This window comes from Talpa europaea, assembly GCF_964194135.1.
Source record: "Talpa europaea genome assembly, chromosome: 2".
NCBI classification, from domain to species: domain Eukaryota; kingdom Metazoa; phylum Chordata; class Mammalia; order Eulipotyphla; family Talpidae; genus Talpa; species Talpa europaea.
The window spans coordinates 111073366-111089237 of NC_140068.1; the positions used below are offsets into that span (position 1 = coordinate 111073366).

General features: G+C 47.4%; 1 protein-coding gene across 1 annotated transcript; it reads left to right on the forward strand.

Moving 5' to 3' along the window:
- Positions 1-4188: 4188 nt before the first annotated feature.
- Positions 4189-15660, forward strand: LOC311188249 (E3 ubiquitin-protein ligase TRIM31-like; the record flags this gene model as incomplete). The annotated part of the gene is made up of 6 exons (XM_084259395.1): positions 4189-4242; positions 7121-7351; positions 10486-10522; positions 12099-12173; positions 13070-13213; positions 15134-15660. The coding sequence occupies 6 exons, from the start codon at positions 4189-4191 to the stop codon at positions 15658-15660; spliced, it is 1068 nt and encodes a 355-aa protein (XP_084115521.1).
- Positions 15661-15872: the final 212 nt, after the last annotated feature.

The following is a 15872-nucleotide window of genomic DNA, read 5'->3' on the forward strand; positions in this document are numbered from 1 at the left end:
AAGAGAAGAAGCTGGAGAGGAGCTGGAGAAGGAAGGAAGCAGGATAGAGAGCAAGAAGGAGACCAGCAGGAGGCACATGGAGCAGAGAGATATGTGAAGAAACTGCACTTGCTTCTCAGTCTTGGACTGGTTGAAACAGATGTGGGTGAGAGACCTATGGGGGAGGTTAATAATGACAGCTTTGTTTTTTTCAAAGATTCATTTATTTAGACATACAAGAACTGGGATGTAAGCCAGAGGTGCAGGGGGTGAGAGGATTCACCAGAGAAAGTAGGGAGCCAAACAGGCAGATCTACTGAAGGGAGTGGTGGGTGAACCAGGGGAGATCTGCTGTTCCATGTGTGCTGTTCCCTGGCCAGACAGGATCGAACCCGTGCTGCAGTGACTGGATTGAACTAGTGTTATAGTGGCTGGTGATAGCTTGATAGCACTGTCTTTAATCCCAGCACAAGGAAGGCCCAACAATGGCAGCTTTTATCGTGGTTTTGATTTTGCACTTTTCCTCCCAGACTTGTCTGACTCTTTCTGACCCTTTTCTATGGATCCCCGCTGGGAGGTGATTTAGGCTTGTGTCAGGCTTTTGGGTCTTGCTCAATCCCGTTTGGATGGACTTTTATTCATGGGAGGATAGGTAACTTTGGATGCTTGATTTGGAAACTATATTCTTTGTCTTTTCTGTATCGCACACTAATTGTATTAATGTTCTTTTCCATTGAAGATTTATATATATTGTCCTGATGTGGTGGATGGCAGAACCTATTTAGAGCCATCAGGTTTGGGGGTTCTGGGGTGCCCTACTCCCTGTCCTGTAACAGAAGGACAATTCTCCTTTAATACAAGGGGGAGGAGGAAGGTAGATGTGTTGAGCTACAGAAAGAACCATAGGTGATGCTGGTTAATATTTTCCTAGTCAGGACAAAAGTCAAGGGAAGTCAAGTCCGGGGTCAGAGAATTTGGAAGAGACACAAGCCAAACAAAGAAAGAGCATGTAGACACCAGGGTACTGATTTCATACAGGGGGAAAATCCAAGAGGACAGACTGTCAGCAGTGCTTCGGGCAAGTGTAAGATGCAACAGTGTCAAGAAAAATGGACAAAATGAGATATTGTCCTTTCAGAGAGGAAGCTCCTTGTGTCTCCCACTGTCCTAGCAATCCCCAGTAAGCATGCAATGGCTGCTTCTCAGTATAGCTGGCAACTCCCCGAGGTGGTGATTATATCGTCCACAATCTTTAAACAACTTTTCCTCCGAACAGTCTTTATTTTGTATTTTTAGCTTTGAAGAACTAGGGTGTAGGCCAGAGGTACAGGAGGATGAGAGGATCCACCAGAGATAGAGTGAGGAGCAGAACAGGCGCATCTACTGAAATACACTGCTGAGGGGAGCAGAGCGTGAGACAAGAGAGGTCTGCTGCGCCATGTGGGTCACCTCCCTGACTGGGGATCGAACTCAGGACTCAGGCCATAGTGGTGATAATGTTGCGGCTTCACCCCTAGTCCATTAGGAAGGGCCCATATCTTCTATGTTTTCACAAAACTCTTCAAAGCATGGTGCCAAAGTACCTGTGGTAGAGAATCATCTCCTCCTTTCTCTCCCAAGATTTGGGCTCTGCCTACAAGACATGCCCAAAGCACTTCAAGCTGTGAGCTTTCAGGAAGTATCTCCAGCCCCCACTACGCCCCCCAGCCCAACTTCTGAGCAGACTTTGGTGCCCTGGCCCTTCTGATCTCAGTTAAATCTCTTATAAACATATTCTTAATTAGTTCAAGGTTCAGGACAACTTACCCTACTTCATAAGCAGCATATATCCATTCACAATATCCATTTGTTCTCCAGGAGTGAGGTAGGATTGCCTATCTGTGTCCTCTCTTTATAGTATTTCTTACATTCTAATCACTGTTCTATTCTCTCTCTCTCTCTCTCTCTCTCTCTCTCTCTCTCCCCTCCCCCCATTTGCTCCCTCCCTGCTTCTCTAACTGGTAGAATATTTGACTTTCATATCCTCCTCCCTAGAACCAGTGTCCAGAGGAGACTTCTAGAATTTCAACAACTTGAAGCAGCCCTCTGCCTGCCATGGCGAGTCAACACTTTACCGACAGACTAAAGGAGGAACTGCTCTGCCCCATCTGTATTGATATTCTGCAGAACCCCGTCACTCTGGACTGTGGGCACAATTTCTGCCTCAGATGCATCTCTCGGGTTGCAGAAGAAACTTCAAGGAAATTTTGCAAATGTCCCCTCTGTGGCAAATCTGTGAGGAAGAACTTCGAGTCCAATTTGCTGTTGGTAAATCTGGTGGAGAGAATTCAAGCTATAGATCCCTCTGAGATGCTGACAGAAAAGGAAGAAGACAGATGCATGAAACACGAGGAGAAACTCCATTATTTCTGTGATCTTGATGGGAAGCTCCTTTGTATGGTGTGTCGGGAATCCAAGGAGCACAAATCCCACAATGTACTTTTAATAGAAGAGGCTGTCCCAAGATATCAGGTAGGCATTTAGGGTCTGTTCTCTGTCTCCCCGGGAGACCAGGAAACTGTCACTTTCTCCCTCTGCATCACCTCATCTTTGCACTGAGTAGGCAGTTTGCAGTCAGGTACTGTGGGCTCAGAGCTCTGAGTCTGAGTTGAGGCATACTGGAGAGTGGAAAGGACACTGTGTTCTGAGCCAGAGGTTTGGGACTGTGGGGCCTCAAGCTTGCTGGATTCTCACAGGCAGCAGACGAGAAAGCAGGTCACGAAGCCCACGTGTGGGGAGCAGGAGTCTTTACCATGAGGCAGCAGGAGATACACAGGCGGCAACAGCAGCAGCCCCCCTGGGCTCTGGTCACAGCAGTGGCCCTCAGCCCTCAGTGTGTGGCCAGTGAGAGCCCCCCTCCTCACCAGCACCAGGGGTCCTATTAGCCTTTATATGATTTAGGAACAAAGCCGGCACAGGATCAAGCTCAAGCCTACTTTACAGAAATATGTGTTCCCGCATGCAAGCTGTACATAAGTTCTATGTTATTTACTGCTCCCCTCACATGCGAGCTACATCCCAAAGCTAATGTTATCTACTGGGGCGCCTGTCATGGTGGAAAACAGTCTGAGAAACTCTGCGAAGATATTGTGTTTTCTCACAGACACTACAATGACCTTCAAAAAATCAGTTTACTCTTCTGAGCCTCAGGTGCCTCACCTTCCAAATGGGCAAAATGTGTATTTGATAAGTTGTTGGCAAATAAGGGAAAGTTTGTGGGAGTTATTTGATAATTCCAAAACATCCTTGAAATATTAGTCATAATGTATTAGTTATAATTATGACAAAATTCCTCCTATAGGTCACTTATTTTGTAAAGATTTATTTATTTATTTATTTGTTATTCCTAGCAAGTATTACTCCTTTTCTCTCACATATTGACAAAAATTTACCTGCCATATACTGGATTTATTTATTTATGCATACAAGAGCTGGGGTATAGGCCAGTGATGTGGGAGGTGAGAGGCTTCACCAGAGACAGAGTGGGGAACAAAACAGGCAAACTGAAATACACTGCTGAGGGGAGCAGTGGGTGAGTCAGGAGAGGTCTGCCTCACCATGTGGGTTGCTCCCTGGCTGGCCGGGGATTAAACTCGTGCTACAAAACCCGTGGATTGCTCCATAGTGTGGTGCTTAACCCCTTGTGCCACCAGGGAGGCCCATTATAGGTCACACTTTAGTTCCAGATTTCACCCTCCCTCAGTACACCCCATCTCCCAGCTTGGGCAGCAAAACAGGCTCTATTAATAATTGCCCTGCTTGGGCCTCCCTGGTGGCACAAAGAGTTAAGCACCACACTATGAAGCAATCTGCAGCCTCTAAAGCACAATTTCGATCCACAGCTGACCAGGGAGCAACCCATGTGGTGCTCTCCTGTCTCACCCGCTGCTCGCTCCCCTCAGCAGTGTATTTCCGTCAGTCTGCCTGTTCTGCTCCCCACTCTGTCTCTGGTGAATCCTCTCACCCCCCGCACATCTGGCCTGTGCCCCAGCTCTTGTATGCATGAATAAACAAATCTTTTTAAAAAATTGCCCTGGTAGCCTCACCAGCATCCTGAGGGAGCAGGATGGTGTTGTGGGGCTGAGGGGGGTCCAGGCCCAGTTTGCCAAAACAACTCTCTCCCTACAGGAGAAGCTGCAATCGCAGGTCGAGGTCTTGAAGCAAAAGGGGATGGTGATAAAACAAGCAAAAGAACAAGGTGAACAGAAGATCAACAAATTCATGGTGAGGAAAAATTCAGGCAGCGGTGTCTTTGTCCTATGATCTTACAAGGAGAAACAGCTCTACAAATACTAGACTCTCTTCTTACACTGACCCGGCAACAAAGAAACAGGCCCAGAATGGGATGGAGTGTCCAGGAGGGTTCCTAGGAACGACAGAAAGAATCTGGCATCATGGGTCAGGGCGTTTTTGCTTCCCTTCCACACCGCACCTCCCAGAGGGAGCCCAGTTCTTGGAATAGGTTGACTGCTTCCATGTCCTCCACATGGAGACACAGGGAGCTTAAGGAAAATCAGGGTGATTCTCAGAATCCAAAATACCAGGGTTTTTAAAAAATATTTTTAAATTTTATAATTTTATTTTTTTATATTTAATATATTTTATTTTATATAACTCTTACATCATTTTTCATTTTTGCATAATGTATGCACTTTCATTTTGGTTATATCCCCCATACAATTGCATCCCCTTATTTTGACCCTAATCCCTCCTTTCCAACCCCGTCCCCCCAGTAGTGTGTCTCTGTTTTATAGTTGCTTGTTGATTTTGATTTTTTCTTTATTATAATTAGTCTTTTTCCTGGTCCCTTATTTAGGTTTTCTAAATTCCTGCTATGAGTGAGACCATCCGGTATTTTTCTTTTTCTTTCCAGTTTATTTCGCTGAGCATGATCCCTTCTAGCTCAAATGCTGCAAATGGCATGAGTTTATCTTTTTTTTTTTTTAAATAGAGGCATGTTTTATTTATTTATTTGTTTTTTTGTTTGTTTATACATGCACTGGGTACAGTCAGAAGCGCGGGTGGGTGAGAGAATTCACCAGAGCCAGAGCAGGATGCAGAGCAGGCAGAAGGACCGAAGTACACTGCTGAGGGGAGCAGCGGGCGGCAGGAGAGGTCTGCGCGCCACGTGGGACCCTCCTCCGGAGGCCGGGGAGCAGCCGGGGATGGAACCGGCGCTGCAGAGGCTGCGGGCAGCTTCGCAACCCAGCGCTCAACCGCTGCGCCACCGGGGAGGCCTGAGTTTATCTTTTTTGATTGCTGAGTAATATTCAATGGTGTATATGTACCACATCTTCTTGATCCTGTCATCTATTTTTGGGCATTTGGGTTGTCTCCATAGCTTAGCTATTGTAAATAGTGCTGCTATAAACATAGGGGTGCAGGTGCCCTTTGGAATTAATGTTTCTGTGTCCTTTGGGTAAATACCTAGGAGTGGAATTGCTGGATCATATGGAAGCTCTATCTTTAGTAGGTTGAGGAATCTCCATATAGCTTTCCATAGTGTTTGGACCAGTTTGAACTCTCACCAGCAGTGCAGGAGAGTTCCTTTTTCTCCACATCCTCGCCAACATTTGTTGTTGCTACACACCATCCCTTACTAACTGGAGATTCATTCCCTGGTTAGGAAATGAAGACAGAAACCCCCCTGAGGGCATTCATATGTTGAGGTTCAGCGAGTGGGTTCCCTCTGAAAGATTTTGGCAGTTTCTGATTCAGCAGCTCATAGCAAGTTTACTAAGAAAAAAGATACTTGTGTAAATACAAACAGGCAAAGGCTATATTTTAAAAGGACAGGCTTATTCTGAAAAAGAGGGGGAAAATAAAAGAGGCCTTTGCATAGACACAGGAAGGCAGAGAGCTGCGTTTTACCAGAGCAAGGGGCTACTTTATATCGTGTTCTTTGGAGAGATTCATTCCTTTGGGGAATTTTGCCTATTGTGAAACCTATCACTTTTAAAATCTGGTTGGGTTAATCTCTAAGGACAGGGGTTTCTTTGTAATGACTGATGTCTCCATCCCCACCGCTGGTCTGTGCTGATAAGTTTTCCATAGCAGAAGGACTTGTTAACCATCCCGCTCTCCACAGAGGGCTAGTCCAAGAGGCAGGCAGTGCAGGTGTTTGTCTTTCCCAGCTGGGTGACCCCTTCAGCAACCAGATCTCTCCGATGCCACTACCAACCCAAGGGGGACAAAGAATTTCATCATGGATGAAACACAATTTCAAGTTTCCAGGAATGCAATTGCAGCCAGTTAATGGTAAATCCTAAAGAGGGAATACAGTTCAGTGGTCAGAGGTTAGTTCGGCCTAGTCCTAGATTTCCTGCTCTTAGTTTCCATCACCAGTATCTTTACCTGTTAGTGTGTTTGTGTGTGTGTGTGTGTGTGTGTGTGTGTGTGAGAGAGAGAGAGAGAGAGAGAAGAGAGAGAGAGAGAGAGAGAGAGAGAGAGAGAGAGAGAGAGAGAGAGAGGAAAAATCCATGTGAACCAGATCATAAACTAAAAGCGTTCTCAGAAATGTGGTGTGTACTAGATACTTAGGTAGTCAGTTTTTAGATACTGAGGAGCTTGAAGATAAAAATTATAAAACAGAAATAACCTAAAACTAAACCTGAGCTCATATGAAGTGCTTTAACAAGTTCATGTTCCTCACTGTCCCTTTCCTCCAGATTGTCCACAGAATACACTGTTCTGCATTAGTGCTCAGTACAAACTTAATGAAATTGAAAAATGAAATAAAATGAGCTAGGGCCTTCCTTGGTGGCGCAGCGGTTGAGCGCTGGGCTGCAAAGCTGCCACAGCCTCTGCAGCACCAGTTCAATCCCCGGCTGCCGGTGAGGGTACCACATGGCGCCACAGACTTCTCCTGCCGCGCCCACTGCTCCCCTCAGCAGTGTATTTCGTCAGTCTCTGCCTGTTCTGTTCCCCGCTCTGGCTCTGGTGAATCTTTTACCCTCCCGCGATTCTGACTGTACCCAGTGCTTGTATAAATAAATAAATAAATCTTTAAAAAAAAAAATAGGGAAAAAAAAAAGGAAATAAAAAGGGCTGAAGGACCTTGGAGGTCAACCGCTCATCTTCTGGGTGTTTTTCCTGCCCCCAGGCCGAGGTGGAACTTGAGAAGCAAAAGATCACCAAAGAATTCCAGCAGCTGTATCAGGCCCTAAAGGAAGAGGAGAATTTCCTCCTGTCAAGGATGAACTGGCTGGCTCAGGAGGGAGCAAGCGGGAAGAAAGTCTATGTCACTGCCTCTGAGACTCAGCTGAACTCTCTCAGGGAGTTTATTAATTCCCTGATGGCCAGGCAGCTCTTCCCACCCAAACAGATGCTCCAGGTGAGTCCCTCAGGACCAAGCTGCAAAAGCAGCCAGCCCTGGTGATGAGTCAGAGCAGGGACTTCCCAGCAGAATACCTAGGATTGCCCATCCAAGCCCCCGCCCAGTGCTGTTCAATAGAAATGTAATTAGTACTCTAGGAGAGTAATAAACATAATTGAGAAATATGAGCGCCACATAGGTAATTTAGAATTATATTGCAAGCCACATATGTCATTTAAAATTTTTTCTGGAAGTCACATTAAAAAATACAAAAAGAAACAGGTGAAAACTTTAACAAAATATTTTACTTAACCCAATGTAAATAAAATATTATTTCAAACAGTTATTCAATATCTCCTAAATATTAGTAAAATATTTTAGTCTCATTTTTCAGTACTGACTGTGAAATCCATGTGTATTTTATGCAACAGCAGACCTCAGTTCAGAGATGCTAAATTTTCAATGGTTGGAGTAAAACGTAGTCCTACCAAATCAATATAGTCTATTTAAAGGAAAAAGTGTTTTGCCCTGCTTCTGGTTTTAAATTTTAATTAGTGAGAATTCAATAAAATTAAAATTTTGGGGGCCTCCCCTGGTGGCACAGCGGTTGAGTGCTGGGCTGTGAAGCTGTCCACAGCCTCTGCAGCGCTGGTTCGATCCCCGGCCACCGGCGAGGGTCCCACACGGCACGCAGACCTCTGCTGCCGCTCCCACTGCTCCCCTCAGCAGTGTACTTCGGTCCTTCTGCCTGCTCTGCTCCCTGCTCTGGCTCTGGTGAATTCTCTCACCCACCCGCGCTTCTGACTGTACCCAGTGCTTGTATAAATAAATAAATAAATTTTTTTAAAAAAGAAGAACATACAGAATCTTTAAAAAAAAATTAAAAATTTTATTCCTTCTCACATTTGTCATATTTCACAGGTAGCTGGTGGCTTGTTAGGAGCATGGGTTGGACATGGGTTGGACAGTTGGACAGTTGGACAGCATGGGTCTAGCCAATACCCCCAATAAGCTGAGGTCCCTCCTGAATTTATTTCCCACTCTTGCTAGTTCAGAAATCCATTTGAACTCTCAGAAATCCAAGATCATGGAAAGTCATTTCAGCCCTTCTGCTTTCCTACCTCTCCTGTCTCTGGTTTAGGCCCAAAGACAAAATTCATCTCCAAAATCTCACTCCTCTTGCCCTCCTCGTCACTCAGTTCCTCTTGAGGTCTAGCCATTTTCCTGCCTCCTGGTATATGGGACACTTTTTGGAGGAGCCTGTTGTGGCAGGTGGGAAGAAAGAATGATTTCAAGGTGTTCTCACTGCACCTGCCCTGCTCCACCTGCATTTCCTCCTTGGCTCCAGTGCATCAACCATGCACTAAAGCTTTGGTTTCTCTTTCTCTTCCAGAACATCAGAGTTATCCTGTGCAGGTATGATGGACCATCCCAAATGCCTTTTACCTACTGATTCATTATCCTACAAAGTTCGACAGGTATTCAAATACACTCAACATTCCTCCCTTACAAAGGCCCACACATTCTACCTTTGCAGTCAGGTGCTGAAGCTTCAGGTGGGAAAGGCCAACGTTGAGCAAATTAGAAAGTAGGTTGGTTGTTAAAGAGATGAGCTATTTTCTAGAGGTTCCTATTTCTTCAGTACAGATTCTCTTGTTTCCTTGAAACTTTGGGGCTCCTGGGCCCACCACTGCTGGCCCCTTCCTCTGCCCCCTTTCTCTCCTCTCCTCCTGTCTGTCTTATCTCCTGTCTTCATTTGCATATCTCCCTGTGCCTACCTCACTCCATCCTAGAACCCTAGTTCTGGCCTCCAGATTCCCAGCTCGCTGTCCCCTGACTGCCTCCCCACCCCAGGACTCATCACCTTCTCCCCAGCTCTTGTCATGGCTCTTCCCCCACTCCCACCATCCCCTCTTCCCATCATCCACTCAGTCATATCTTCCCAGGAGTGAAGGATTTCCCTTTCTCAGTCCAACCCCTGTTCCTTCTCACCTGGAGAGAAAACTCAGTGATGCACAATCAAGACATAAACTCCTGGCAAGTTACCTGAAGAGATTCAAAGGTAAGAAAGAACTTGCCTCTCTGGGGGTCTTCCCCCATCCAGCATGGAATATGACCTGTAATTTCTGCACATGATCATAATCACAGGACCCTTCAGATGCCAGGCTCTCTGCGGAGCACCTTCCAGAGCATCTCTGGGCTTCCAGGCAGGCATTTCCCGCTCTGTCTTCATCACAAGTTATCTCCTGGGAGATGATGAGGGAGCCTGAACTTTTACCCCAGCGGGTCCCTTTGAGTAGCCCAGTGGCTGCCTGCAAGTTGGTGCTCCACTGTCTGGTGGATCAGAGAGGTCAGGCCTATCTTCCCTGAGCCCCCAGGCAGGGTTTGTGCGATCTCCCAAAAGTGGTTTGTACTTCTCACATGCAAGCTTAGAGCTCTGACATTGAAAATAGATTCAATGTCAATGATGTCTGGGGGAAATCTCTCTTCCAGTTTTGTAGGGAAACAGAAATTGGTCCCAACAGAAGTGGATGGTTCCCAAGTCACTTTAGGATGTTCAGTCTGATATTTTTCAAAAACTTGTCTGGGCTTGCAACAGGAATAAGGGTTGTATTTATAAGGATACTCCCTCCCCCCAGCTGTGAAGGCTGTGCTTATCTAAGCCAGGAGAAAAGACAGCTGAAAGGAGTTTCCTTCCTAGGAATATCACAAGAATCCTCCCTGTGTACACATGTCCGTGTATGTGTGTTTGCAGACAGACAGACACACACACACACACACACACACACACACACACGCGCGCGCGCCTCCAGTGCCCACCTTACTCGATTACAGTTTGTGGCAAGGAGGGAGGAGGGCTTGCTGGGGAGAGCACTCACACCATTGCCCCAATCTCCATAGTCTGAAGGGTGGGTTGTTTGGGGTCCAGAAACCAGGGGTGGACTTGGGGGTGGCTGGATCCTGAAGGGCCTTGTGGCACAGTGTCCCAGGAAATGTTTCTCTGCCTCTCCGCTCTGGCTGTAAGCATGTGGATCCCGCAGAAGAGAGTTGCTGCAGGCTTTCCAGGGTGGGAGGCTGGTGGTTAAGGGGGGAGAGGAGGTGGCATGGAGCTTCGGGCTTCCTCCACAGGGCTAATCTGTTCTCTCCTGCAGTTGCATGGCACTGTAAGGGTGTGCAGGGACCGGAAAGGTAGCCCCCCACCTAGAAACCCCACCCTAAATATCTTCCCCCAGTCCAGCACTTCCTCAGGAAATCCAAGCCATTGTCCCAGGTTGTGGGACTCATCCTCCAACCACACAAATTTGCTAGTCCCCACCCTGTTCCCAGCAGGGGGCAGCAAGTGACAGTCCTCCTTGTCTGCGCCTGGAGATGGGGGACTAAGCTCCCTACTTCAGGAGCTCCACCTCTTTTCCCATCTCAAGCCCTATTAAGGGGAAGGAGGGGGCACTTACCACATCTGGCTTTGGGGTGCTGGGTGCCACAGCAGACTTTCTTATGAAGCAAAAGGTGAGACCCCAAAGCACATTTTGTCCTCAGCACTTTCTCCTCTGCTGTCAGCTAGGGAGAAACTAGATCCTAGCACCTGATTATGTGGCTGCTATGCAAGTGCTGCTGGGCACTTGGAACACGGCTCCTTCAAATCCAAGCTTACTGTCAGTGAAGAACATGTACTGCATTTTGTAAGAGTTACGTGAAAACAGAATGTAAAATGTAAGAATGTCTTACATGTTGAAATGCTATGTTTTTATTTAGGTAAGATTGGTTTACAGCACTATATGTTTTGGGAGTACACCTTCACCCCTCTTCAATGCATGATGCTACACCATTCCCAACACCAAAGTTCTACTGACCATCCATTCTATCTAGTCAACCCCTGGCTACTCATTCCTCCCACAAACATTTTTCAAATGATGAGTGAAATATAATCTATAACTAATATTAACTTCAAAATTTGCTTTTTACTTTTTCTTAAGGTGACTACTAGAAATTTTTATTTCATTTTTTAAGCATTCTAGTTTATTTTTTCACAATGTAGGATTTCTCCTCTCAGGGGTGATCATCATAGTTTTCCTGCCACCAAAGTGCCCACACTCCTCTACCACAATCCATGGTGTTCTTCTCCCCTCCATCTCTAATGTCTCCCATCCTGTCTCAGATCTACTCTCTGATTTCAAGGGTCAGTTTTACACTGTGATTTTTCCTGATCCTTTGTTTAGTTCCTCTAGATCCCACATGTATGTGAAACCATCTGGTATTTATCTTTCTCTTCCTGGATCACTTCATGTAGAACAATCCCTTCTGGGTCCATCCATGTTGCCACAAATAGCATGGTATCTTTTCCACTGCTAAGTAGTATTCCACCATGAATATAGAAAACATTTTGATCCATGTATCTGTCCTGGGACATTTAGGTTGTTTCCATATCTTGGCTATTGTAAAGAATGCTGCTGTAAACATAAGAGTTCAGGTTTCCTTTTTGAATTAGTGCTTTTGAACTTTTTGGAGAGGTACCTACTACTAGAAAATTTTAAATGGTATTTGTGGCTGAGGTTATATTTCGACTAGGCAATGCTGGCTAGATAACCAGTTTAGGGAAGCAGAAAGGGCATCTCTCACTGCTTTATACATTCTTGGTCCACTAAGAATATGAGACAAATCCAATTTCCATGTCTGTTATTGCAAATCAGTGCCTTGCTATGAAATTCTGGATTTCTTGCTCAACCACTGCACACTTTCTCTGTCTCATCCCTTTTTCTCCCCACAGACCATCTCAAGTTTGAAGGGGAGAGAGATAGAGGCAAATTTTTCAAAGGCATGAGTGACAAGGACATAACGAAATGTAAGTGGGGACTGGGGCTTGCTCCTGCCATTTGGGAAAAGTGAGAAAAGCAAAGGGGGACTATCTGTAATTATATGAAAGTTTGATGTGGGTGAATGCCTAGTCTTCATTCAATTGAGAAGAACAGGGGTAAGTGTATTTTTTAGTATTTGAACTCGGGTAACTCATAGTTACAGTGACTTCTGGAAAAATTTTGAAGTATTCAAAAGTCATAGAAAAGTATAAATGTATTTCTTTATTCCTCAGAATAAGGGAAGAAGGGGTAGCACAAGAGGAGGCGGAGGCCGCTAGGTCTCCATAGTATTAGCTGCCATCTGCCTCACCCCTGGGGTATGAGGTCAGTACTACTGGGGACAGAGACCCACTAACAACAGCCTAAGCCAAAGTTATCAGGCCAGGCTCTGCCACTTGAGAGGTAACACTAGAAATACCATTTCTTAAAGGTCCATTATTTGCTAAATACCTCACACCTGATATTTCCAACCCCCAAATTTATACTCCAAGGAAGGTGTTTTTACAGAGATACACATCCTTGTATCTCCAGGGAGGTGAGGTAAATTGACCCAGGTCACCTGACTATTAAGTAGAAGAAACAGCATTAGAACTCACCCACTAAAGTCAGAAAGGACATAATGCATTCCAAAGCCAGTGAGTGGGTTTTAGGATTGAGCATTACTCCAGGAGAGGAGCTATTGGTATCTGCAGAGGATAAGTCTCCACTGTTCTCTCTGCCTTGTTCCCTGCTGAATGTTTCGCTTCCTGAGTCCCAGAAAGGCCAGAACTTTCCCCAGCCTTCTCCAACAATCACTGAAACAAACCCAAAGGCAGTGTTTTGGTTTTGTTTTTAATTTGCAGCTTCTGGTTATCAGTGCCAAAATCGGTTTTCTCTCTCTAAGACCTAGATGGCCAGTCAGAGATTGATAATCCTAAAACAAACAAAACCTCAGAGCCTGAGTCACCCTCTCCAGTTCAGGGTCCTGATACTCAGCCCTTGGGGTTTCCTGTGTCGTGTTCCAGCGAGGGGATCTCGGATTTTCCAGGTAAGCAAAATGCTCTCTCCACCCAAAGCACAGACAGGAACACTGGAGCTGAGGCCGCCAGGGAAGGGAGGAGGCTTCACTTCCTAACACATATCATCCTCCCTGAGCAGAGCTAGGCAGGACTGAATGACTTCCCTCAGTTCCAGCCTGAGATAAAGAGGAACAGGGATGGAGCAGAAAGAGGAGCAGCTGAAAGGCTGTGGACTTCCCAGAGGCGTGGGCAAGAGGGGTGGGCCCAGGGGCATGCCATCCATTTCCTTTACTCCTTCCCAAATTATACCTCCGACCCAGTAACACCACTAACTGGTTCAGGGGTGCTTTCTGCAGCCTAACCTTCATCCCTCCTGCTGCGTCCCAGCTCAGCAGCACTTTGAGGCAATGGAGGATGATCGCCCCCTCGCGCCCACTGACCTCTTTTCTTTTCCTTCTCCCTCAAAGGTAGCCCACCTGTGCGGTTTCACCACCTCTCAACTCGGGACAGCCCCCAACTGCAGCCACAGCCGCTGCCAATCCCTCCCCGGAGCAGAGCCTCCCTGGCTGAGCCTCCGCTACCCCCAACAGCAGTTGCGACGCGGACCGCGTGGAGCCCTGCGGAGCTCAAGGAGGCGCTCTGTGAGTGCAGCCCGGGGAGCGGGCGCTGGTGAAGCTGGAGAGGGGATGCGGGTATCAGAGCAAAATGAGGAGAAGGTGGCTCGGGACGCCCCGCGCTCCCGCCTGTGCCCGGCTCCTCCTCCTGCTTGGGCTGCGGTGCCCCCTGGTGGATAAAGGAAGTTCCTATCGCTGCCTCCCCTGGACAACTCCCCACCCCCCAAACATTGACTCAGGCAGCTCAGGCTAGGCCTGCAGACAGAGCTGGGCCCAGAGGAGGGTAAACCCTAGCATGAATCACAGTTCACCTAACCCGCTCCCATGACCCTGACCGCCCTCTCCTTTCCCCCTCGTTCCTGTATCCTTCCTGGCCATCCTTTCCAAGCCCGCCTATCCAGCAAGAGAAAATTAACATTGCAGTAAGAGAGTTTAGGGCCTCCCTGGTGGTGCAAGGGGTTGAGACACAGCACTGTGAGGCTGTCCTCAGCCACTGCAGCACGAGTTCGATTCCCGGCCAGGGAGATACCCATATGGTGCAGCAGACCTCTCCTGCCTGCCCGCTGCTCCCCTCAGCAGTGTATTTCAGTCAATCTGCCTGTTCTGTTCCCCACTCTGTCTCTGGTGAGTCCTCTCACACACACTCTCCTCCTCACCTCTGGCCTACACCCCTGATTTTGTAGACATAAATAAACAAATCTTTAAAAAAGAGAGTACGATTAGATAACAAATCAGAAGATAAAATTAGGTTCCCTAATTTAAAGATATTTTTCTTTAGGGGAACCTGGAACTAGGGCTGCTAAAGCCCACGGGAGAGGGTGGACAAGGGCCCTCAGTCTAGTCTTGAATAAACTCAGCATCCAAATACAAATGAAAAAAGAGGTGGGGGGGGGGTGTTCCAAATCGACTATTCCTCCTTCAGTATTCCAACCTTCCACTCTTCCCTGTCTTTCAGGGATCCACATTGAAAATGACCAGAGCTCAGGAAGTCTGAGTCTCAACATCCCTTCTGCTAGCTCCAAGTCTTGTTTTAGATGGGAGAAACAGGAACCACATGAACAGAGGGGAAAGAGATAAATTCAGCTTTGGGAATTGAAATGATACCCCCTGTCTGTCCCTCCAGCCCCAGAGGACACTCCTCTCTCCTCCCATAGAGCAGCACTAGGTAAAATATACAGAATAACTTCAAGCAGTGGGGGCTGGCAGTACTCTGGGGAAGGAGAGGGTAGTTGACCAGGAGGAGAAAGCTCTCCTCCAACTGCACCCAGAGGAGCTTAGCAGTAGGGGACTAGGCAACTAGGCCCAAGCAGCCTCTTTCTCCTCATATTCCCGCAGTCCCTGTGACCTTTGATGAAGTCACAGCCCACCCAGAACTCATCATTTCTCCGGATCTGAAGACAGCGACGCTGGATTTCATCCAACAGGAGAGCTCAGATGAGCCCACAGACCCTGAATGCTTCTACCCATTCCGCTGCGTGCTGGGCTTTCCCCACTTCTCCAGAGGCCGCCACACCTGGGAGACACAGCTGGAAGGGCCCGGGGGCGGGGCCTGCATGGTGGGCGTGGCCTTGGGGCAAGCCGCCAGGAGAGGTTTTCTGGTGATAGAGCCCTTGACCGGCTTTTGGGTGCTTCGAATTACAGGCTCGGAGTGCCAGGCGCTCATCGCGGCTAACGCCCGGGAGAATCTCCCCGCCCGTCCGAGGAAAGTGGGCATCTGCGTGGATTTTGAGTGCGGGGAGGTCGTCTTCTACGACGCCGTTACGAACACGCACATTTACACCTTCCGCACCTCCTTCCCGGGACACGTCTTCCCCTTTTACCGCCTTCTGTTTCCAGGCACACGGATCACCTTGAACCCCTGAAGCTGTTCCTTTGCCTTGTCCTCCTTTTCCTCCGCGTTAACTCCTGGCTTTGGGACGCGCTGCCAGCAGGTGGAGGGGTGCAGCTAGGCTTCCAGGGTCATGTGGGAAGGCCACACCTGTGCTTTCTGGCCGGGCCCACCTCTGGCCTGGCTTTAAATTTCCTCCTTCTCTCAGTCCTCCCCTCAATATGCCTAAGTCGAAAAGAGAGCCTG